Source organism: Nerophis lumbriciformis, linkage group LG24 (assembly GCF_033978685.3).
Source record: "Nerophis lumbriciformis linkage group LG24, RoL_Nlum_v2.1, whole genome shotgun sequence".
Lineage (NCBI taxonomy): Eukaryota > Metazoa > Chordata > Actinopteri > Syngnathiformes > Syngnathidae > Nerophis > Nerophis lumbriciformis.
Genome location: NC_084571.2, coordinates 15,695,001 through 15,720,420, shown reverse-complemented (window position 1 = coordinate 15,720,420; position 25,420 = coordinate 15,695,001). Strand labels below are relative to the sequence as shown.

Sequence of the window (25,420 nt, the reverse complement as noted above, 5' to 3'; positions counted from 1 at the left end):
AAACCTGAACAGAAGAGAGAATCTAAAACAGGTGTCCGTCCATAAAAACCTGTACCTGTAATACCGTTATTAGGAGTGCCCAAACTAGCTGCAATGCTAACAGTTATCATATAGCAGGGGTCACCAACGCGGTGCCCGCGTGCACCAGGTCGCCCGTAAGGACCAGATGAGTCGCCCGCTGGCCTGTTCTAAAAATAGCTCAAATAGCAGCGCTTACCAGTGAGCTGCCTCTATTTTTTAAATGTTATTTATTTACTAGCAAGCTGGTCTCGCTTTACTCGACATTTTTAATTCTAAGAGAGACAAAACTCAAATACAATTTGAAAATCCAAGAAAATATTTTAAAGACTTGGTCTTCACTTGTTTAAATGAATTCATTTATTTTTTTTACTTTGCTTCTTATAACTTTCAGAAAGACAATTTTAGAGAAAAAATACAACCTTAAAAATGATTTTAGGATTTTCAAACACATATACCTTTTTACCTTTTAAATTCCTTCCTCTTCTTTCCTGACAATTTAAATCAATGTTCAAGTAAAAAAAAATGTTTTATTGTAAAGAATAATAAAAACATTATAACTTAATTCTTCATTTTAGCTTCTGTTTTTTTGACGAATAATATTTGTGAAATATTTCTTCAAACTTATTATGATTAAAATTCAAAAACAATATTCTGGCAATTCTAGAAAATCTGTAGAATCAAATTTAAATCTTATTTCAAAGTCTTTTGAATTTCTTTTAAAATGTTTGTTCTGGAAAATCTAGAAGAAATAATGATTTGTCTTTGTTAGAAATATAGCTTGGTCCAATTTGTTATATATTCTAAGATGATCAGTGTTTCCACAAAGATAAATATCATTAATTATTAATAATAACATAGAGTTAAAGGTAAATTGAGCAAATTGGCTATTTCTGGCAATTTATTTAAGTGCGAATCAAACTGGTAGCCCTTCGCATTAATCAGTACCCAAGAAGTAGCTCTTGGTTTCAAAAAGGTTGGTGACCCCTGTCATATAGTGTCGAGTAACAAAAACATTTTTGTAAAATGAGCTTCAAAAAACAGCTAACATGCTAAGTCTACTGTTAGCATTAGTGAAATGTCTAAATATATGGCACTGTACCTGCTAAACAAGCTAGCATGCTAATGCTAGCTTGCTGAGATATTAATTGTAACATACTTTGGCTACCCCTGTGGTAAATTTTAAATGTGCTTTATAAATAAAGTTGATTTGATTTGATGCGTCAAAGTGCTTGCGTACCTGGAAAAAAAACAACAACAAAAAAAAACGTTTCAAATGCTAACATGCTAACGTTAGCATACATCACTACCAAAATATGACCGAGGCGTAGGTATTTCTACAGAATTAGCTAAAAAAAAAATTGATCATAATAATACTAACATGCCAACAGGTATCATTTGTCAAGTAACCAAGAATATGAGATAAATGAGCTAAAATAATAATAATAATAATAATAATATAATAATAATAATAAGCTAACATGCTAACATTATGTGTGTCTACAGTTAGCATTAGTGAAATGTCAAAATGTATGACACTATACCCGCTGAAGAAGCTAGCATATTAATGTTAGCATTCTGGGATATTAATTGTACATGCATCAAGTGCTTGTGTCCCTGATAAAAACAGTTTCAGATGCTAACTTTAGCATGCATCAAGTACCAAAATATGACTATAGTGTATGGATACATACATAATCATTTTTTTTAAAAAGCTATCATATTAATGTTAGCATGCCAACAAGTATCATTTGTCAAGTAACAAAGAATATGAGATAAATGAGCTAAACAAAAGCTAACATGCTAACATTAGTATATTTACAGTTACCATGGGTAAAATGTCAAAATATATGGCACTATATCTGCTAAACTACCAAAAAAAAAGCTAGCATGTTATTGTTATCATGCTGGGATATTATTGCTTGTGTACCTGAAAAAAAAAAACGTTTCAAATGCTATCATGCTAATGTTAGCATGCATGACGTACCAAAAATTTACTGAGGTGTAGGTATTCCAAGTCGAGCCAAAACCTACAACGTTTTCTTTTAAATCCCATTAATCCGTGACAGACGCCAAAACCTGAACAGAAGAGAGAATCTAAAACAGGTGTCCTTCCATAAAAACCTGTACCTGTAATACTATCATTAGGAGTGCCCAAACTAGCTGCAATGCTAACAGTTAGCATGCTGGCCGTATAGTGTCGAGTAACAAAAAAAATGAGAAAAATGAGCTTCAAAAAATAGCTTAAGCGCTAACATTAATAAATCTACAGTTAGTATTAGTGGAATGTCCAAATATATGACAGTGTACCTGCTAAATAAGTTAGCATGTTAATGTTAGCATGCTGAGATATTAATTGTAACATGCGTTTGTGTACCTGAAAAACAAACAGATGCTAACATGCTAACGTTAGCATGCATCACGTACCAACATATGACTGATGTGTACGTATTCCTACAGAATTAGCTTAAAAAAATACTACCATACTAATGTTAACATGCTAATGGGTTTAATTTGTCAAGTAAACAAGAATATGGGATATCTAAGCTGAAAAAAACTAACATGCTAACATTAATATGTCTATAGTTAGCATTAGTGGAATGTCAAAATATATGGCACTACACCTGCTAAATTAGCTAAAGTAGCTAGCATGTTAATGTTAGCATGCTAAGATATTAACTGTAACATGCGTCAATAGCTTGTGTACTTAAAACACAGTTTCAAATGCTAACTTTAGCATGCATCAAGTACCAAAATATGACTATAGTGTACGGATACCTACATAATTAGTAAAAAAAAAAAAAAAGCTATCATACTTATGTTAGCATGCCAAGAGGTATCATTTGTCAAGTAACCAAGAATATGAGATAAATGAGCTAAAAAAATGACATGCTAATATTAGCATGTGTAGTGTTAGCATTAGTGAATTATCAACATATTTGACACTATACCTTCTAAAATAGTGAAATAAGTTAGCATGTTAATGTTAGCATGCTGAGATATTAATTGTAACATGTGTCAAGTGCTTGTGAACCTGAAATAAACAGGTTCAAATGCTAACATGCTAACGTTAGCATGCATCACGTACTAAAATATGACTGAGGTGTAGGTATTTCTACAGAATTAGCTAAAACAAAAACATCCATCTTACTAATGTTAACATGCTAACAGGTACCATTTGTCAAGTAATATGAAAAAAATGTGCTAAAAAAAAAGAAGCTAATGTGCTAACATTAGTATGTCTACAGGGACAAGCGGTAGAAAATGAATGGATGGATTAGTGGAATGTCAAAATATATGACTCTATACCTGCTATAGAAGCTAGCATGTTAATGTTAGCATGCTGAGATATTAATTGTAACATGCGTCAAGTGCTTGTGTACCTGAACAAAAACACAATTTAAAATGCTAATTTTAGCATGGTAAAATATTAACTCTATACTGCGTCAAGTACTTTTGTACCTGAAATAATTGTTTAAAATGCTAGCATGCTAATGTTAGCATGCATCAAGCATCAAAATATGACTGAGGTGTAGCGCTACAAAATTAACTCAAAAAATAAAAGCTAGTACACTAACGTTAGCATGCTAACAGGTATCATCCGTTAAATAACAAAATATTTGACGCTGAGGTGTTTACCTGCAAAATTTGCGAATAAAGCTAGCATGTTAATGTTAGCATGCAGAGATATTAATTGTAACATGCGTCAAATGCTTGTGTACCTGAAAATTAAAGCTAGCATGCTAGTAATAAAATGCTAACGATGGTGCTATGGGACAGCCCTGTGCTAACTATTCTTACCAAGTGTCAAAAAAAAGTAGCAACAACTTAATGGTACACAATGAAACACCACACCACTGAACTTGTCAGCGTACATCAGCAGCTCTTCTTTATCTCCAAAATACAACTGTTCAAACACAAATGCAGATCTTTCACACAAAAAATGCAGACAAAATACACCACATGGTGGTGCTGTCGTCAAACCACATGAGTCGGACTGACTTGAAATTTCTTGCACTGTCGTTCTATAAACACACCCTTTGTGACTTTACAGTAAACTATCTTCTTCTAAAGACACAAAGACCATGTCAACTTTCACTTTCACTATCACATAATTTCACGTACAATCCATCATCCTCTTAAGTTTTGTGTGACTGCGGATATTTTTACCTCAAACTTTTAAATTATATACCCTCGTTGATTTTGTACTCTTATATTTACAGTAGAAGCATATGATCCCACAACACGAGTCCAAACTAATCACAAACACTTTAATAAGAGTGACACAACCATGCTAATTGTTCCAAACTGTTCTTTGAGTTAGTGTACTTAGTTTGATTATTCTTTTTAAACCTATTAATTAAAATATTAAAAATATAATATTTCTATATTTTATAGAAAAAAAGTACAATAAGATTAAAAAATTGTTTGTTTTAAAAAAATACATAAAATAAAAAAAATTTAAAAAAAATTAAAAACTAATACACATTTAAAAAAATAAATATTAATAATAATTAATAAATAAATAAAATAAAACAAGTTACAAAGAAATTGTACAAATAAAATAATAAAAAAATAATAAAATAAAATAAATTAAATAATAGAAAATACAAATAAAATATAAATAAAAATAAAACTAGAAATAAAATAATAAAAAAGTATAATAAAAAAATTAAAAAAATGTTTTAATTAAATTAAAATTAAAATTAAAATTACAATTAAAATTGAAATTAAAATTAAAATTGAAATTAAAATTGAAATTAAAATTAAAATTAAAATTAAAATTAAAATTAAAATTAAAATTAAAATTAAAATTAAAATTAAAATTAAATACAATAAAATAAATTCAGAAAGAATAAAATTTAAAAAAAAAGGTTTGTTGATAATTTTCTATGCAGTCACTTTTTTTTTAATTATAAAATCTTGGTAGAGTTTAACATTCCCATGCAAATTCTAAAATTGCGGTCAATTACAATATTTGCATTTTGCGCCTGTTGATTATAGTTTTGCCAAAACTTTTTTTGACACTAAATTCATGTCACTAAATTTTTTCGTTTTAATTTTGTGGACTGAATTTTTGTATATGAAATTATACTGATAATTTCATTTGAAGAAAAAAAGTGATATATATATATTGTGTGTGTTTAATAATTCCATTCATCCATTTTCTACCGCTTGTCCCGTTCGGGGTCGCTGGGGTGCTGGAGCCTATCTCAGCTACAATAATTCAGTTTGTTAAAATACAGCGTTTTAAAATGCAGTGTGTACAAAAAATGCACAACAAAGACGCTAGCACGTTTTTAGCACAACATAGAGGTTAGCATGTTTTTAGCATAACAGAGAAGCTAGCATGTTTTTAGCACAACAGAGAAGCTAGCATGTTTTTGACACAACAAAGAAGCTAGCACGTTTTTAGCACAACAAAGAAGCTAGCACATTATTAGCACAACAAAGAAGTTAGCATGCTATTAGCACAACAAAGAAGTTAGCATGCTATTAGCACAACAGAAGCGAGCATGTTTTTAGCACAACATAGAAACTAGCACGTTTCTAGCACAACAAAGAACCTTGCACGTTTTTAGCACAACAAAGAAGCTAGCACGTTTTTAGCACAACAAAGAAGCTAGCACTTTTTTAGCACAACAAAGTAGTTAGCATGCTTTTAGCACAAGAAAGAAGCTGGCACGTTTTTAGCACAACATAGAAACTAGCACGTTTTTAGCACAACAAAGAAGCTGACAGTTCAGCGGCTGTACAATATATCGTATCACGTCGGGGGTTGTGTAGCAGTTAGCATAGCAACACACTTGTACTGTTGTCCAGCTCGTTTAAAAGGTCAACAAGCCTATGAAAGACTTTCGCAAAGATCATTTATTATGTGTCGAAGATAATCATTCTGAAAATGAATTCAATAAGAATGTCAAAGCACAGCTGTTGTTGCTACGGCGATTTGTCTCAGAGCCAAGATGCAATTTAGCTTCCAACGGCCGGCAGCATTCTTCATCTCTTAATAACTGCCGCCTTGACAACTAATACCAGACACAATATTCTCCACCTGTACACTAATCCCAACAACTTGGAGCTCCAGATACTCAGAACTGTTGTCCACTGTATGCTAGTATGTATGCTAGTATGTATGCTAGTATGTATGCTAATGGGGATCCCCACCAATAAAGAAATCTCATTGTGTGAATACTCCAAAGAGGATGCGTTCTTGGACCTCCTTCCATTAAGTCTTTATCTGGACCTGTTGGAATTTTAGTTGAATACTTCTGATCCACAGAAAGTGAACGCCGTAAGAAGGTTTCAGTTCAGGTGAAAGATCATCATTGTTGTCGAAGGGTCAAAGCTACATCTTTGTCCCGCCAAGGCAGATGAGGGCCTCAGGTCCACCATAGGTGTGCAGTGGCACGGTATGCTACATGTGCATCAGAGGACTGCAGTTTTCTCCTTCAGTAGGAGCAAGTCCTCCGATTGGCCCTGCCATGCTTGGCCTCAGCTCAAACCAGAGCAGGAGTCACTAACTGGTAGACCGTGGTCAAAATCCAGACCCAGAGGCCATACTACAAGGACCTGGACCCATAGTCACTTATTAAGTACTTGAAGTTTTGCAAGATTGCTTTATTTTGACCTTTGCAGTTTTCATAGACTTTACCATACTCCTTGATCAAAACAGGAAATACACTGACCAATTGCAAGGGAGGTAAACCATCGAACATGACCAGGCGGTAAACATGGTGACTGTAAATGCAGAAAGGAGACAAGTGAGACCGGTACAGAGCACGTGTTCTCGGACCTCCTTCCATTAGGTCTTTATCTGGACCTGTTGGAATTGCAGTTGAATACTTCTGATCTACAGAAAGTGAACTCCATAAGAAGGTTTCAGTTCAGGTGAAAGATCATCATTGTTGTTGAAGGGGTCAAAGCTACATCTTTGTCCCGCCAGGGCCGATGAGGGCCTCAGGTCAGCCATAGGTGTGCAGTGGCACGGTATGCCAGTAGTGGCACCATCTCTAAACCTTATCCTAACACACCTGCCCCGCTGAGGTCCTCGGGTACTCAGGTACTCACCTAGAAGGGTTTCAGTATCTGATGACTTGACTGCCGGGTTGTCGGTCAAGTCAGACTCCTCCCAACGGAACGGTTGAAAAGGCGACTAGATTCTCGAACACGTTTCAGCAAGTCTTGTTTTTTCTGCTGACGTCTTCTTTTGTCTCTCGGCAGCGTCGGGCGGTGGCGAGAGCGGCAGCGGCGGGGAGAAGAGTCCCACCGGCGCCTCTTCGGTGTCGTCCAAGCGGGCGCGTACGGCGTACACCAGCGGACAACTGGTGGAACTGGAGAAGGAGTTCCATTTCAACCGCTACCTTTGCCGTCCTCGGCGAGTGGAGATGGCAAACCTGCTCAACCTGTCCGAGCGCCAGATCAAGATCTGGTTCCAAAACAGACGCATGAAGTACAAAAAGGACCAGAAATCCAAGGGATTAAGTTCCAGCTCAGGAGGACCTTCCCCGACCGGCTCGCCGCCTCTGCCCATGCAATCCTCTGCCGGCTTCCTTAACTCCATGCACCCCTTGGTAGGAGGAGGTGGCTCCGGCTTTGATGCTCCATCTCCCCCATCCTTTGGTAAACCTCACCAAGGAGTGTCTTACTCCATGTCGACTGCCTACTCCAACCTCCCCATGAAGGGCTGCCCTCCCCAACAGAAGTACAGTCACCAGGATCAAGACTACGGCGAGCCCCATCCTCACCATAACATGGTGCAGGCCAACAATGCCAGCTTTGGGACCGCCCCCAACATGCAGGCAAGTCCGGTGTACGTAGGGGGTGGCAGCTACGTGGAACCCATGCCCGGCTCGGGGCCGTCTATGTATGGCTTGAACCACCTGGGCCCCACGCCTACACATCACCAGACCATGGACTACAATGGCGTGGGGCCCATGTCAGCTGCTAACCAGCATCATGTGAGTGGAGGGGTCCCTCAGGGTGCCTGTGACCCGCCCACGCACCCCACATACCAGGAGCTGTCAGCGCACCACACCTCGACTCAGGGCAGAATTCAAGAGGCACCCAAGCTCACTCACCTGTAGTTGGATGGGAGGAGCAGGAAGACGGATCACACGAAACAAGTAATGTGACTCGTTAACAGACTTACTAACACAGGGGCGGGGCTTACCTGGGGGTAGAGGTTTGACGTGAAGGAAAGGAAGAAGACACGGTGAAGCGATTCAGTGGTTTGTTCCTGACCCTTTTTCTTGCGCTTACCTGGTTTTAAGTTGCAGAGAAGCTAGAGTCCGACCAGGGACTTGTTGACGGGGGGGGGAAACTGAACCCTGAGAGGTCAATGACGAGACAACAAAAGATCAGAATCCAAGGTGTGTGTTAGGGTGTAACGTCGGTACATACCTGGGTGTAACATCGGTACATACCTGGGTGTAACGTCAGTACATACCTGGGTGTAACCAGACACGTCGGTACATACCTGGGTGTAACGTTGGTACATACCTGCGTGTAACGTCGGTACATACCTGGGTGTAACCAGACACGTCGGTACATACCTGGGTGTAACATCGGTACATACCTGGGTGTAACCAGACACGTCGGTACATACCTGGGTGTAACGTCGGTACATACCTGGGTGTAACATCGGTACATACCTGGGTGTAACCAGACACATCGGTACATACCTGGGTGTAACCAGACACGTCGGTACATACCTGGGTGTAACGTCGGTACATACCTGGGTGTAACATCGGCACATACCTGGGTGTAACCAGACACATCGGTACATACCTGGGTGTAACATCGGTACATACCTGGGTGTAACCAGACACGTCGGTACATACCTGGGTGTAACATCAGTACATACCTGGGTGTAACGTTGGTACATACCTGGGTGCAACCAGACACGTCGGTACACACATGGGTGTAACAGACACGTCGGTACATACCTGGGTGTCAACTCTTAGGCTTCTTTCGACTAGAGAAAGGAAACAAAAAGCAAAACTGATTGGCTTTTTACCAAAAAGGATTCGGTTTTTTTAGGAAAATACAACAATTTTGAAAAATTGTTTTATATTTAGTTTGAGTGCAGTAGTGATAGTTTAGTCGTTGCCCATCTCTACTGATGTGATCTGATTTGTTTACGTATTTTATCGCAAAGGCCAAGTGTTCCCAAACAGGAACATCAAGAAGGTTTTCAAGCTCTAGCTTCTCCTTGGCACGATTGCTAGCCATGACTCCTGCTCGCCAAACACTCTTCTTGTTTACCGAGTAGTTGCCGAAAACACTTCCTGTGAGGGGAATGTTCACACCTCTGTACCCAACTAACTGAATGTACATGTACCGTTAGACCTCTAATGCGTATATATATATATATATATATATATATATATATATATACTGTATGTATAAACATAGATACATAAATACATACATATATGTGTATATGTGTGTTTATATATATATATATATATATATATATATATATATATATATATATATATATATATATATATATATAATGCATTAGATTTTATATCGTGCTTTTCTATTATTAGATACTCAAACATACATATATATACATACATGTATGTATAAATATTGTTACATAAATACATACATATATGTATGTATATATTTATATTTATATATATATATATATGTATATATATATATATATATATATTTATATATACACATGTATATATATATATATATATATAAATATACATATATACATATATGTATATACATACATACATACATAAATGTATATATACATACATACTCTATGTATAAATATAGATACATAAATACATACATGTGTATATATGTGTTTATATATATATATATAATGTATGTATGTATATACATACATATATGTATATATATGTTTATATATATATATATATATATATATATATATATATGTATGTATGTATATACATACATATATGTATATATATGTTTATATATATATATATATATATATACATATGTATGTATGTATATACATACATATATGTATATATATGTTTATATATATATATATATATATATATATATATAAACATACATACATACATACATGTATTTATAAAAATTGTTACATAAATACATATATGTATATACATACAGTACATACATAAATATGTATGTATATATATGTATATTTATATATATATATATATATATATATATATATATATATATATATATATATATATATATATATATATATATATATATATATATATATATATATATATTCCGGACTATAGAGTGCGCCGGTATATAAACCATACCTACAAAATTTTAAAGAAATAATATTTTTCCATATATTAGCCACACCAGACTTTAAGCCGCAGAGTCCGAAGCGTAGGAAAAAGGATGTATGAGTGAGCAGTGATACTGCAGTCTTGCATTGTGACATAGTAGAAACCGAGCGCCTGACTTGCCTAAGTACTTCTTTGGGTCAGGTCCAGATAGTGTCAGACCAGACCCAGCAGCTGGTTCAGATGACACACACGTGTGTGTGTAAGTCCAGTGTGTGTCTGCACTGGCTGCCCTAAAAAAAACCACTGAGTTGCGTCCCTGCGTTCTCTTCTCCTCTCCTGCCGTCACACCAGACCATGTCCACACCAGACCATGTCCACGCCAACACTGACCTTTTACTAAAACTCACCAGATTTGTCAACAGTGCTGATTCAACGTTTGTCTGCTGATGCATAAAAGTGAGCTTTTTGACTTCTTATTTCTTATTTGACCTGCATTTAATGAATTTGTTCTAATTATTTCATTGTTTGACTTAGATTTAGGGGTGTCCTGATACAACCTGTCCACTTCTGATAAGATACTCTTATTGAGCACTGGCTGATACCGATGTTGACATGATATCACACATACTTGTGATATTTAGTAGTGTGAATGTTATAAAAGGTTTGATCAAGAGAAATGAGTCAGACAGAGCAATGCTAGTTATGAAATCACAAATGTATTCATTATTAATCGTCTGGAATGGACTTATGCTGTCTTTAAGTTGAAGTGCTGGGCTAATTGTTTTTGTTTTTTGACGAAAATTTTTTATGAAGTTAAGCTCATGATGCAGTATGTCGAATGGTGCGGTTACGTTTGTTACTGGATACTTTCTAATCTGCCTAGGATACTTTGTATGTGTAAGTAATATGTAACTATAATGATTTGTTTATATTGACACATGTCACCTTTTATTGTTCAATGATTGTTACCTATGTGTAGCTCGTGTGCTAATGTGTGCTTAGCTGTTGTGTAGCTGCTAGCTCCTATTCGCCTAGCATGTTTACCTTTTGTAAATGACTTTAGTAAAATAGAAGAAATTGTGTGTGTATTAGAGGACATTTAGATGTTAACTGTCTGTCATCTTTGTACACACTCTGCTTGTATCGCACATGATATCACACACTAGTAAACACTCTGCTTGTATCACACATGATATCACACCCAAGTCAACACTCTGCTTGCTTCGCACATGATATCACACCCAAGTCAACACTCTGCTTGTATCGCACATGGTATCACACACTAGCAAACACTCTGCTTGTATCGCACATGATATCACACACTAGCAAACACTCTGCAGGACTGCTTGTATCCCACATGATATCACACACTAGTACATACTCTGCTTGTATCGCAAATGATATTACACACCAGTAAACACGCTGCAGGAATGCTTGTATCGCACATGATATCACACACAAGTAAACACTCTGCAGGGTTGCTTGTATCGCACATGATATCACAAACTAGTAAACACTCTGTTTGTATCGCACATGATATCACACACTGGTAAACACTCTGCTTTTATCGCACATTATATCACACACTAGTCAACACTGCATGTATCGCACATGATGTCACACACTAGAAAACACTCTGCAGGACCGCTTGTATCACACATGATATCACACACTAGTACAGACTGTGTAGGACTGCTTGTATCACACACTAGTAAACGCTCTGCTTGTATCGCACATGATATCACACATTTTACACACAATGACATATCGTTACATACTTGTTTTTTCCACGATATCGGACATCAGTATCTACCAGGACACCCCTACTTATAAAGAGTGATTAAAGATATTTACTGACATTGTGATTGACCACTGAATTCTGGTATCATTACCCGTGTAGTATCAAAGGTGTCATCCTGTGGAGTGGTTTGGAAAAAATGCTGTTGGTGTGGACATGGTGCGATACGGACACTGTGTCTGATATCCGACGATAGCACATATTTTCTACCATGCATCTGCGATACGTCCAAGGCTGACACAGTCCCCTTCCCCACTACTACTACAGTAGTACGTAGTACTAGTAGTAGTACTTTAGCATATGGGCCTTGGAGCAAGACAGCGATGCTAAGCTAGCTAGCGGTTGTTGGCATCTTTTTCTACCACTTCTTTTGGCACATGGTGGATACAGGGTACACGAGAGCGGACGATACTCTTTATCGATCTTCTGCTGTCTCCTTCTCGTTCACGTGGACAAGGTTCACGTCTGGACTTTGCAAATGGACACAGGGTATATATATTTGAACAATGCATGTGACAGAGTCCCAGCTGATGTTGTTGACCAGGGTCGCCTTTATTTGTTGGAACGATCCGGGAGAACAGTTTGGGTTTTAGAAGGAACAATCTCAATGTTAGAGGGGAACTGCACCTTTGGGGGAATTTTACCCATCATTCACAATCTTTATTTGGGACAAAGCCTTTTTTTTACGTATTCTAAATCGTAATTAAATGCTAGCAAGAGTCAGCCAACAATTTAATTATTTGGAGTTGCTCTTTTCTGCTTATAAAGCGCTTAAAAACATCCAAACACCTCCATCAATGTTTTATATACACACTGTAAGTATAGATGTAGTATCTAGTAACAGTCACAATAACATGTACTATTTATGTTAGACAAGAACACATACGTTTTTAATTTTTTAATTCTAAATCGTTAAGAAACGCTAGCAAGTGTCAGCCAACAATGGAACTATTTGGATTCGCTTAAAAACATCCAAAATCGTCCATCAATGTTTTATATACACACGGTAAATAAAGATGTAGTATCTAGTAAAATTTATAATAACATGTAATATTTATGCAAGACAAGAACGCATAGTTTTTTTTCTTTTTTATTCTAAATCGCAAATAATAAGAGTCAGCCAACAATTGAACTATTTTGAGCTGCTCTTTTACGCCTATAAAGTGCTTAAAAACCTCCAAAACCCCCCATCAAGGTTTATATACACGCTGTAAGTATATATGTAGTATCTAGTAACATTCATAATAACATGTAATATTACAAGCCGTAAAAAATGGATGGATGGATGGATGGATGGATTTATGTAAGACAAGAACATACATTTTTTCTTTTTTATTCTAAATCATTAATACATGCTAACAAGAGTCAGCCAACAATGAGTCGTTCTTTTCCGCCTATAAAGTGTTTAAAAACCTCCAAAAACCTCCATCAATATTTTATATACACGCTGTAAGTATATATGTAGTATCTAGTAACAGTCATAATACCATGTAATATTTATGTTAAACAAGAACACATTAATGTTTTCCTTTTTTATTATAAATCGTTAATAAACGCTAGCAAGAGTCAGCCAACAATGGAACTATTTGGAGTCGCTCTATTCCGCCTATAGCATACATTCATAATAACATGTAATATTTACATATTTTTGTCATTTTAAGCAGACACAGATGCATCACAACGTTCACTTTCCCTTCAACAACAACAAAACTACTAATTATGTCAGACTTGATGAGAGACAACAAAGACTACTTTGGGACAAATGATGATCCAGAAACTTCTATTTTTGAGCCTGAATATAAGGAGGATGATCTACAAGTTTTAAAAGTTGTGTGCTCAACAGATGCAGCTTTAGTCAAACACTAAGCATCATGTGCTAAACAAGATATACAAACAAAAACAATCACTTACTGTACAATGTCTGCTCTCAATAGGATAAAGACTGATGGGATGTTTGTATCTTCCTCTTAACATCAACAATTCATCATAATCCTCACAAAAGGTTGACCAATTTGTGGGTTTATGTCCACAACCTTCTACTATCCAGGTGAGAGGCATGATTTATAATCTAGAATTAACTTTCACCAACTCAGAGGCCATGCAGCAGCTCAATATGTCAATATGGCAGCATAAGCTAGTTAGCTCTCTGCAGTCTGCATTAGCACTTATAATAACAATATTGCTAATACTTGTTAATATTTGACATGTAAATGGAGTATTGTTGGTGCTTTTTGGATGTTTTTTATGGGCGCGATAGAGTACTCCCATCATCTGTATTGTTAGCCACCTCTTACTTGCAGTATTTTACTACTTAGAATGCATAAAAAGAAAAAAACATAAGGATTGTGAATTTAAAAAAAAAAGTGGGGTTCCCCTTTAAAAGAGCGTTTGGCCCACTCTGTGCCCCGTGATGTTTCGCTGATAAAGCGCTAATTTGTCCACGCAGGCTTTTCACTTCCGTGCATCAATGTTGCACTTAGAGTTTACATTTTGATGGGTAAAAGTAAAAAAAATTAAAAATAAAAAACAAAAAAATAAAATGTTATTTTGAGGACGAACGGCCCTCCAATCAAAGAGTCTTTGGAGTCGAAGTGAGCATTCATATGAAATATTTATTTGTTATAGCCAGTTTTGTATTTGCATTATTTATCCTTCATGTATTTATATTGAGGACAAAAACTGTACTTTTCTAGCATTGACCTGTCGTGAGAGAGAAAAAAACAACATTGTGTTTCTTCTTGTCGACTGTACCGAAGTTACATTTGAGTTCTTGTACTTTGATAGGAAAAAGTAGTTTTGACCTTCCTGCAACGACCTTGTACTGTACATAAATGCCCCGACACGTACAGGAACATGCGGGGAAATGATCAACCAACATGAAAACAAATGGAAAAGTTTTTTAACGACGTCTTTCTTTGCCCTTTGGCAACTTTTGATTTGAGTGTTTGGAGTAAAATGTGACTTTGTTGGCGCCAGGTTGACTGTTTGAAGGTACTAAGCAATGAATAAAAGAGCAACATTCCCAAACTCAGCAAGTTGTGTCAACAGTCTGTGCAAACACTCGCAACCTGCCCACTAGAATACTGACAAAACGTGTTTTAACTTGCGCAAAAGTAACCAACCTGTGCAACTTATTGGATAGTTGAGTGCAACTTCTTCAACAAATCAGACTTTACATAGAAAAATAACAACATAAAACCATAAATCAACTATTTATCAATTAAACCACACCTACTTCCTGTTTCTGTCTACAACGCTAAGCCTTCTGGGTAATGTAGTATACAACACATACTTCCTCCTTGACATGCATTTATATATTTAACATGCATTTATCCAGGGAAAGACCATTAAGAACATATTTTCATTTGCAATGCTGACCTAGCAAATATTAGAGATGTTGAAGTGTGATGATAATCTCTCGTTTACCAACAATAATAAGCGCTATAGTTCGCTATCAACAGTTGACAATGTTGTTAACGTGCGGAGTAAATGTGTTGGAACATAAATGAATGTTTGAGACTTTTCAAGTGTAAAACACACAAATAGAATGTCTGCAACTTGTGGACGACAATAAGGAAGTCTTTGTCTACAGCGCTAAGCCTTCTGGGTAATGTTGTCTATAAACACATACTTATTTGACATGCATGTATATATTTATTTAACATTTAATTATCCAGAGTTAGACCATTAAGAACATATTTTCATTTGCAATGCTGACCTAGCAAATGTTAGAGAGGTTGAAGTGTGATTCTCGTTTACCAGCAAAAATGAGCGCTATTAGTCACTCTCATCATTTGACAATGTTGTTAACGTGCGGGGTAAATGTGTTGCAACATGAATTAATCTTTGAGACTTTTCAAGTGTAAAACATACACAGAGAATGTCTGCAACTTGTGGACGACAATAAGGAAGTCTTTGTCTACAGCGCTAAGCCTTCTGGGTAATGTAGTCTATAAACACATACTTCCTAGTTGGCATGCATTTATATATTTAACATGTATTTATTCAAGGTGAGACGATTAAGAACATATTTTAATTTCCAATGCTGACCTAGCAAATGTTAGAGATGTTGAAGTGTGATGATAATCTCTCGTTTATCAACAAAAATAAGCGCTATAGTTCGCTATCAACAGTTGACAATGTTTTAACGTGCGGAGTAAATGTGTTGGAACATGAATGAATGTTTGAGACTTTTCAAGAGAATGTCTGCAACTTGTGGACGACAATAAGGAAGTCTTTGTCTACAGCGCTAAGCATTCTGGGTAATGTAGTCTATAAACACATACTTATTTGACATGCATGTATATATTTATTTAACATTTAATTATCCAGAGTTAGACCATTAAGAACATATTTTCATTTGCAATGCTGACCTAGCAAATGTTAGAGATGTTGATGTGTGATGATAATCTCTCGTCTACCAGCAAAAATCCACAGTTGACAATGTTGTTTACGTGCGGGGTAAATGTGTTGGAACATAAATTAATGTTTAGGACTTTTCAAGTGTAAAACATACAAAGAGAATGTCTGCAACTTGTGAATGACAATAAGGAAGTCTTTGTCTACGCCCCCCCCTCCCTAAGCCTTCTGGGTAATGTAGTATATAAGTGCTTCCTAGTTGACATGTAGTTAATAGGACAATAAGGAAGTCATTGTGTTTATGTTTCTAATTATAATTATTGATCGCTATTATTAGTTGTAATGAATTAAAACAGTAATTTGATCAGAGTTTACTGCCATCTAGGGTTTACTTTTAAATATGTGTGCTATAAAACAAATAAAACATCAACACAGTATTTGTTTTACAATTGGTGTTAAAATCCTGTATTTTTTTGAGGTTACTTGAACATTACAGTCAAGAAACATTTTAGCATTGATGAAAAAATATATTGCAATTATTGCCAGAATTTTCGGGAAAAAGTTCTGCAAATTCCATCATTTCAGACCTCAAACAATCCCAACGTAAAGCCAATAAAATCCCGTCAAAAACCAGCAGGCGCCAGTTTTCGTCATTCCCATAAAATCCCGCGATTTCTGGCCAAGCTCCGACTAGCTACATGCTAACGTTAGCCACTCACTGGACAGGAAAACAAAATGCTACAAAATAAAAGTTTATACCTTCCATGTTCTGGCCCCCCGACTCTGTTTCCACTTTTATGTCCGTCCATCGATTGGTGTTACACTGAAATGATTCCCAGCACAAACAATAAAAGACGCACAAAGTCCAACTTCCTGTTCTATGGAGTTCCGATGATTCTATTGGCCGATTTGAAATTTGTAGGCGGGCTCCTGTTTGTTTTGGCAGTCAACTTTGTCAGTTGTACAAAAATAACACGATCATCGTGTGATGGTCTAAATAATTATTTACAACATAAAAATGTAATCTTCTTCTTAAATTCTGATCTTGAGGACTTGGTAGAAGAAAACAAATGATGTTTGTTGTGAAGCATGAATTGATGTTTATGTAAATATGAAAAAGTACATTTATTTACCAGTGTAAAAGAGTCATGTTTGTTTTAGTGTGGAGGAAGGATGCTAACTGTTAGCTGGCTAGTGAGAAGGGTTACTAAATGTGTCACATGATTGTTTTGTTGGATGAAACTATTTATATATAGCGCACCTTCTCCGTGGATGTCGTCGTGTTACGCAAGCGTGGCATAGCAGCTAGCATAGCAGCTAGCATAGCAGCTAGCATGCAGCGTTTTAAAAAAGTAAAGACAAATTTATGTTGGTCTTTGTCAGTAGTCTGGTCCAGAAGGTGGCACAAAAACCAAAGCATGTGTTGCAAAAAAGTGGGAAATGGACGAGTTTGTTTCGTCACATGACCACCGAGGCAGGAGAAAAAACTTTGTTTAGTAAAAACTGCACCCCTGTTAGAGACCTATCGTGCCCCCCCTCTAAGGCAACTTTATTTTTTGTATTGCCGCCCCCTCAAAAAACACTTTATTTACGTACCCTGAATTTAAATATTGTTGAGGAGCTGATCGTATTTATTTATTTTTAACGTGCCTCTCGCACCCCTGTGGCAATCATCATCATCGAGCCCCCCACTCTAAGGCAACTTTACTTTTTGTCCCCCCCCCCCCCCCCGAAAAAAACACACTTTATTTATGTATCCTGAATTTAAATATTGTTGAGGAGCTGATCGTATTTATTTATTTTTACCGTGCCTCTCGCACCCCTGTGGCAATCATCATCATCGAGCCCCCCACTCTAAGGCAACTTTACTTTTTTTGTCACTCCCCCCCCCGAAAAAAACACACTTTATTTATGTATCCTGAATTTAAATGTTGTTGAGGAGCTGATCATATTTATTTATTTTTACTCTGCCTCTCGCACCCCTGTGGCACCCTAATGTACCCCCCCTCTAAGGCAGCTTCATTTTCTGTCATGTCCCCCCTAAAAAAAACATTTTATTTACGTACCCTGAATTTAAATATTGTTGAGGAGCTGATTGTATTGATTTATTTTTACCCTGCCTCTCGCTTCCCTGTGGCACCAATCGTGCCCCCCCCCCTAAGGCAACTTAATTGTTTGTCACGCACCCCCCCCTGAAAAAAACACACTTTATTTACGTACCCTGAATTTAGATATTGTTAAGGAGTTGATCATATTTATTCATTTTTACTCTGCCTCTCGCACCCTTGTGGTACCCTAATGTACCCCCCCCCCCCCTCTATGGCAACTTTAGTTTTTGTCACGCCCCCCCCCCCCCCCGAAAAAACCACACTTTATTTATGTACCCTGAATTTAAATTTTGTTGAGGAGCTGATCGTATTGATTTATTTTGACCCTTTCTCTCGCTTCCCTGTGGCACCTATCGTGCCCCCCCCCCCCCCCTCTAAGGCAACTTTACTTTTTGTCAAGCCCCCCCCCCCCCCGAAAAAAACCACACTTTATTTATGTACGCTGAATTTAAATGTTGTTGAGGAGCTGATCATATTTATCTATTTTTACTCTGCCTCTCGCACCCCTGTGGCACCCTAATGTACCCCCCCTCTAAGGCAGCTTCATTTTCTGTCATGTCCCCCCTAAAAAAAAACATTTTATTTACGTACCCTGAATTTAAATATTGTTGAGGAGCTGATTGTATTGATTTATTTTTACCCTGCCTCTCGCTTCCCTGTGGCACCTATCGTGCCCCCCCTCTAAGGCAACGTAATTTTTTGTAACGCCCCCCCCTGAAAAAAAAACACTTTATTTACGTACCCTGAATTTAAATATTGTTAAGGAGCTGATCCGGTTTCCGGTTTCAGGGCAAATCACTCTACGGAGACAGCCCTCGCAAAAATGACTAATGATCTACTGCTAACGATGGATTCTGATGCGTCATCTATGTTGCTGCTTCTTGATCTTAGCGCTGCTTTCGATACCGTCGATCATGATATTTTATTAGAGCGTATCAAAACACGTATTGGTATGTCAGACTTAGCTTTGTCGTGGTTTAACTCTTATCTTACTGACAGGATGCAATGCGTCTCCCATAATAATGTGACCTCGGACTATGTTAAGGTAACGTGCGGAGTTCCTCAAGGTTCGGTTCTTGGCCCTGCACTCTTTAGTATTTACATGCTGCCGCTAGGCAACATCATAGGCAAATACGGTGTTAGCTTTCATTGTTATGCTGATGACACCCAACTCTACATGCCCCTAAAGCTGACCAACACGCCGGATTGTAGTCAGCTGGAGGCGTGTCTTAATGAAATTAAACAATGGATGTCCGCCAACTTCTTGCAACTCAACGCCAAGAAAACGGAAATGCTGATTATCGGTCCTGCTAAACACCGACATTTATTTAATAATACCACCTTAACATTTGACAACCAAACAATTACACAAGGCGAATCAGTAAAGAATCTGGGTATTATTTTCGACCCAACTCTCTCCTTTGAGTCACACATTAAGAGTGTTTCTAAAACGGCCTTCTTTCATCTCCGTAATATCGCTAAAATGTGTTCCATTTTGTCCACTAGCGACGCTGAGATCATTATTCATGCGTTCGTTACGTCTCGTCTCGACTACTGTAACGTATTATTTTCGGGTCTCCCTATGTCTAGCATTAAAAGACTACAATTGGTACAAAATGCGGCTGCTAGACTTTTGACAAGAACAAGAAAGTTTGATCATATTACGCCTATACTGGCTCACTTGCACTGGCTTCCTGTGCACTTAAGATGTGACTTTAAGGTTTTACTACTTACGTATAAAATACTACACGGTCTAGCTCCATCCTATCTTGTCGATTGCATTGTACCATATGTCCCGGCAAGAAATCTGCGTTCAAAGAACTCCGGCTTATTAGTGATTCCCAGAGCCCAAAAAAAGTCTGCGGGCTATAGAGCGTTTTCTATTCGGGCTCCAGTACTATGGAATGCCCTCCCGGTAACAATTAGAGATGCTACCTCAGTAGAAGCATTTAAGTCCCATCTTAAAACTCATTTGTATACTCTAGCCTTTAAATAGCCCCCCTGTTAGACCAGTTGATCTGCCGTTTCTTTTCTTTTCTCCTCTGCTCCCCTTTTCCTTGTGGAGGGGGGGGGGGGGCACAGGTCCGGTGGCCATGGATGAAGTGCTGGCTGTCCAGAGTCGGGACCCGGGGTGGACCGCTCGCCTGTGCATTGGCTGGGAACATCTCTGCGCTGCTGACCCGTCTCCGCTCGGGATGGTGTCCTGCTGGCCCCACTATGGACTGGACTCTTACTATTATGTTGGATCCACTATGGACTGGACTCTCACAATATTATGTCAGACCCACTCGACATCCATTGCTTTTGGTCTCCCCTAGAGGGGGGGGGTTACCCACATATGCGGTCCTCTCCAAGGTTTCTCATAGTCATTCACATCGACGTCCCACTGGGGTGAGTTTTTCCTTGCCCTTATGTGGGCTTTGTACCGAGGATGTCGTTGTGGCTTGTGCAGCCCTTTGAGACACTTGTGATTTAGGGCTATATAAATAAACATTGATTGATTGATTGATTGATCATATTTATTCATTTTTACTCTGCCTCTCGCACCCTTGTGGCACCCTAATGTACCCCCCCCCCCCCCCGCCCCCCTCTAAGGCAACTTTAGTTTTTGTCACACCCGCCCGAAAAAAACACTTTATTTATGTACCCTGAATTTAAATTTTGTTGAGGAGCTGATCGTATTGATTTATTTTGACCCTTTCTCTCGCTTCCCTGTGGCACCTATCGTGCCCCCCCCCCCCCCCCCCTCTAAGGCAACTTTACTTTTTGTCACGCCCCCCCCCCCGAAAAAAACACACTTTATTTATGTACCCTGAATTTAAATGTTGTTGAGGAGCTGATCGTATTTATTTATTTTACCCTGCCTCTCGGACCACTGTGGCACCTATCGCACCCCCCCTCTAAGGCAACTTTATTTTTTCTCACGCCCCCCTGAAAACACACTTTATTTACGTACCCTGAATTTAAATATTGTTGAGGAGCTGATCATATTTATTTATTTTTATCCTGCCTCTCACACCCCTGTGGCACCAATCGTGCCCCCCCCCTCTAAGGCAACTTTACTTTTTGTCACCCCCCCCCCCCAAAAAAAACACACACTTTATTTATGTACCCTGAATTTAAATGTTGTTGAGGAGCTGATCGTATTTATTTATTTTACCCTGCCTCTCGGACCACTGTGGCACCTATCGCACCCCCCCTCTAAGGCAACTTTATTTTTTCTCACGCCCCCCTGAAAACACACTTTATTTACGTACCCTGAATTTAAATATTGTTGAGGAGCTGATCATATTTATTTATTTTTATCCTGCCTCTCGCACCCCTGTGGCACCAATCGTGCCCCCCCCCCCCCCCTCTAAGGCAACTTTACTTTTTGTCACGCCCCCCCAAAAAACCACACTTTATTTATGTACCCTGAATTTAAATATCGTTGAGGAGCTGATCGTATTTATTTATTTTACCCTGCCTCTCGGACTCCTGTGGCACCGATCGTGCCCCCCCCCCCCTCTAAGGCAACTTTATTTTTTCTCACGCCCTCCACCCCGAAAAAAACCACTTTATTTATGTACCCTGAATTTAAATATTGTTGAGGAGCTGATCGTATTTATTTATTTTTACCCTGCCTCTCGGACCCCTATGGCACCTATCGTGCCCCCCCTCTAAGGCAACTTTATTTTTTCTCACGCCCCCTTGAAAACACACTTTATTTACGTACCCTGAATTTAAATATTGTTGAGGAGCTGATCGTATTTATTTATTTTACCCTGCCTCTCACACCCTAATGTGCCCCCCCTCTAAGGCAATTTTATTTAGTTTCACGCTCCCCCTTTGAAAAAACACTTTATTTATGTACCCTGAATTTAAATATTGTGGAGGAGCTGATCGTATTTATTTATTTTGACCCTGCCTCTCTGTGGCACCTATTGTGCCCCCCCCCCCCCCCCCTCTAAGGCAACTTTATTTTTTGTCACGCCCCCCCCAAACAAAAACATTTTATTTTTTACTCTGAATTTAAATATTGTTGAGGAGCTGATCATATTTTTTTTATTTTTACCCTGCTTCTCGCACCCTAATGTGCCCCCCCCCCTCTAAATCAATTTTATTTTTTGTCACGCCCCCCTCCCCCCCTCCTGAAAAAAAGTACTTTATTTACATACCCTCAATTTAAATATTGTTGAGGAGCTGATCGTATTTATTTATTTTTACTCTGCCTCTCTGTGGCACCTATCGTAAGGCAAGTATCGTAAGGCAACTTTATTTTTTGTCACGCCCCCCCCCCCCCCCGCCTCCCCACATTACAGAAGTGCTTTTATGTCCCTGTAATTAAACAATGATACAAGTTCAAGATAATAATACACTCCCTGTCTCTCACACCCCTCCCCCATCACCTTAAGGCGACGCCCCCTTAGCAGCCCCCCCCCCGCCTTTTTTTTTGTAGCCCCCCCCCCCCCTTACAATACAGAATTGTATCACGTCCTCCGAAGTGGAATATTATTGACCAGCAGATGTATTTATTAAAATGTAAACTCAATAATTAAGTCCCCCCCAAACCCCGCCCGCCCCTCCCCGGGATGGGGTGTGGGTGGGGGGGGGGTGGACATCATCTGAGAAGTGGTGGACAAAACAAAGAAGGTGAAACAATAAAGTGTGATTTTATTACGCGAGTATTTAACACGCATGGAAGTAGGAGAAAGTCTCCAGCTTTCACTTTCACTTTCACTTTCTGCGAGAGGCGCCTGTGGCGACATAAATCTGCGGCCATAAATAATCGCCACACTTCCTCCGACATCGGACTTGTGCTCGCAGACAATAAAAGCTGAAACGAGCAGAGATTACGTGGAATTTATGGCCTCGTAAAAAAGGACACGAGGGTTCGTGTTCGGAGGGGAAAAGTCCGCCGGAGTCCGATTGTGGGCCAAAAAACACCAAATTAAAGGTTTTTAACTCAAATATTTTAGCAAAAACATCTCACTTGTTCACATTTTACACACAATAAGATCGTTTTATTAAGCAACTTGCCCAGAAAAGTCCAAGTTTATTTTTAGTCCAAAAATAAAGCAATGTAATTCAACTCAATTATCAAAAGTTAACATTAAGATTTTAACTTTAAAATTAGTTGGGGGTAGATAAGTCGATTCTTGTCTTATTTATTATTATTATTATTATTATTATTTTATTTTATTATTATTATTTTTTTCTTTATTTTTTTTTTTTATTGAAAATGTTAAAATGTTTTTTATTAAGAATCGTGTGCTTAAGTGTGTACGTGTGATCTTTAAGGCTCTTATTATCGTTCATGTAGAGAAAATAATAATAATAACACGTATTGCAGAAAGGTAACTAAAAGAGGAAAAGAAAAGCCAAATAAAAAGCATGTTAACCCTTTGTTGAACTCTTAGCACTAGCGAGTTAGAGTGAGAAGTTTTGTGCGACTTTAGAAGCACTTTTTGGAAAAAAAAAAAGTATTAATAATGTGGTTAAGCACTCAACTTAATGATGTGGTTAAACAAACAAAAACGTACAAATATGAACGGTTTTAAGCAAATAAAAACACTACAATCATTAATGTTAGCACTAGTAAGTTATAGTGAGATGTCACATGCCACTGATTAAGTTTTGTGCGATTTTAAAAGCACTTTTTGGAATAAACTTAAGTTGTGCTGAATACACAACTTAATGCTGTGGTTAAATACATGAAAAATTACAAATATGAATGATTTTAAGCACATAAAAAAACACTACAATCATATCTGTTAACACTAGTGAATTACAGTGAGATGTCGCATGTCAGTGTCAAAGTTTTGTGCGAATTTAAAAAGACTTTTTGTAATACAATTAAGTTGTGTTAAATACACAACTTAATGCTGTGGTTAAGTACACAAAAAATTACAAATATGAATGATTTTAAGCAAATAAAAAACACTCCTATCGTAACTGTTAGCACTAGTGAGTTACAGTGAGATGTCGCATGTCAGTGTCAAAGTTTTGTGCGACTTTAGAAGCACTTTTTGGAATAAAATGTATAAATAATTAGGTTGAATACACAAAAAAAGTACAAATATGAACTATTTTAAGCCAATTAAAAACACTACAATCATCTGTTGGCGCGAGTGAGTTAGAGTGAGATGACGCATGTCAGTGTCAAAGTTTTGTGCGAATTTAAAATGACTTTTTGAAATACAATTAAGTTGTGTTAAATACACAACTTAATGCTGTGGTTATATACACAAATAATTACAAATATGAATGATTTCAAGCAAATAAAATCACTACAACCATATATGTTAGCACTAGTAAGTTACAGTGAGATGTCACATGTCACTGATTAAGTTTTGTGCGACTTTAGAAGCACTTTTTGGAATAAACTTAAGTTGTGTTGAATACACAACTTAATGCTGTTGTTAAATACACAAAAAATTACAAATATGAATGACTTTAAGCACATAAAAAACACTACAATCATATCTGTTAGCACTAGTGAGATGACACATGTCAGTGTCAAAGTTTTGTGCAACTTTAGAAGCACTTTTTGGAATAACATGTATTAATGATGTGGTTAAGTACTCAACTTAATGATGTGGTTAAACACACAAAAATGTACAAATATGAACGATTTTAAGCAAATAAAAACACTACAATAATATCTGTTAGCACTAGTGACTTACAGTGAGATGACACATGTCAGTGTCAAAGTGTTGTGCGACTTTGGAAGCACTTTTTGGAATAAAATGTATTAATAATGTAGTTAAATATACAACTTAATGATGTGGTTAAATACACAAACATTTACAAATATGAATGATTTTAGGCAAATAAAAACACTACAAATGTGTTAGCACTAGTGACTTACAGTGAGATGT

The 25,420-nt window shown here is 37.4% G+C and overlaps 1 protein-coding gene across 7 annotated transcripts in view; it reads left to right on the top strand.

Annotated features, from left to right (window-relative positions):
* The window catches only part of hoxb3a (homeobox B3a), a 105,558-nt gene that overhangs the window by 78,750 nt on the left and 1,388 nt on the right, over positions 1-25,420 (top strand). For 6 of the 7 annotated variants that reach the window (XM_072915966.1, XM_061981653.1, XM_072915964.1 and 3 more), the window contains one exon: positions 7,243-9,363. In XM_072915966.1, coding sequence (XP_072772067.1) covers positions 7,243-8,105 — 863 coding nt within the window. In that variant the 3' untranslated portion in view covers positions 8,106-9,363. Of the gene's footprint in view, positions 1-7,242; positions 9,364-25,420 lie in introns of those variants that run through there. The other variant, XM_072915965.1, reaches the window with a different exon arrangement.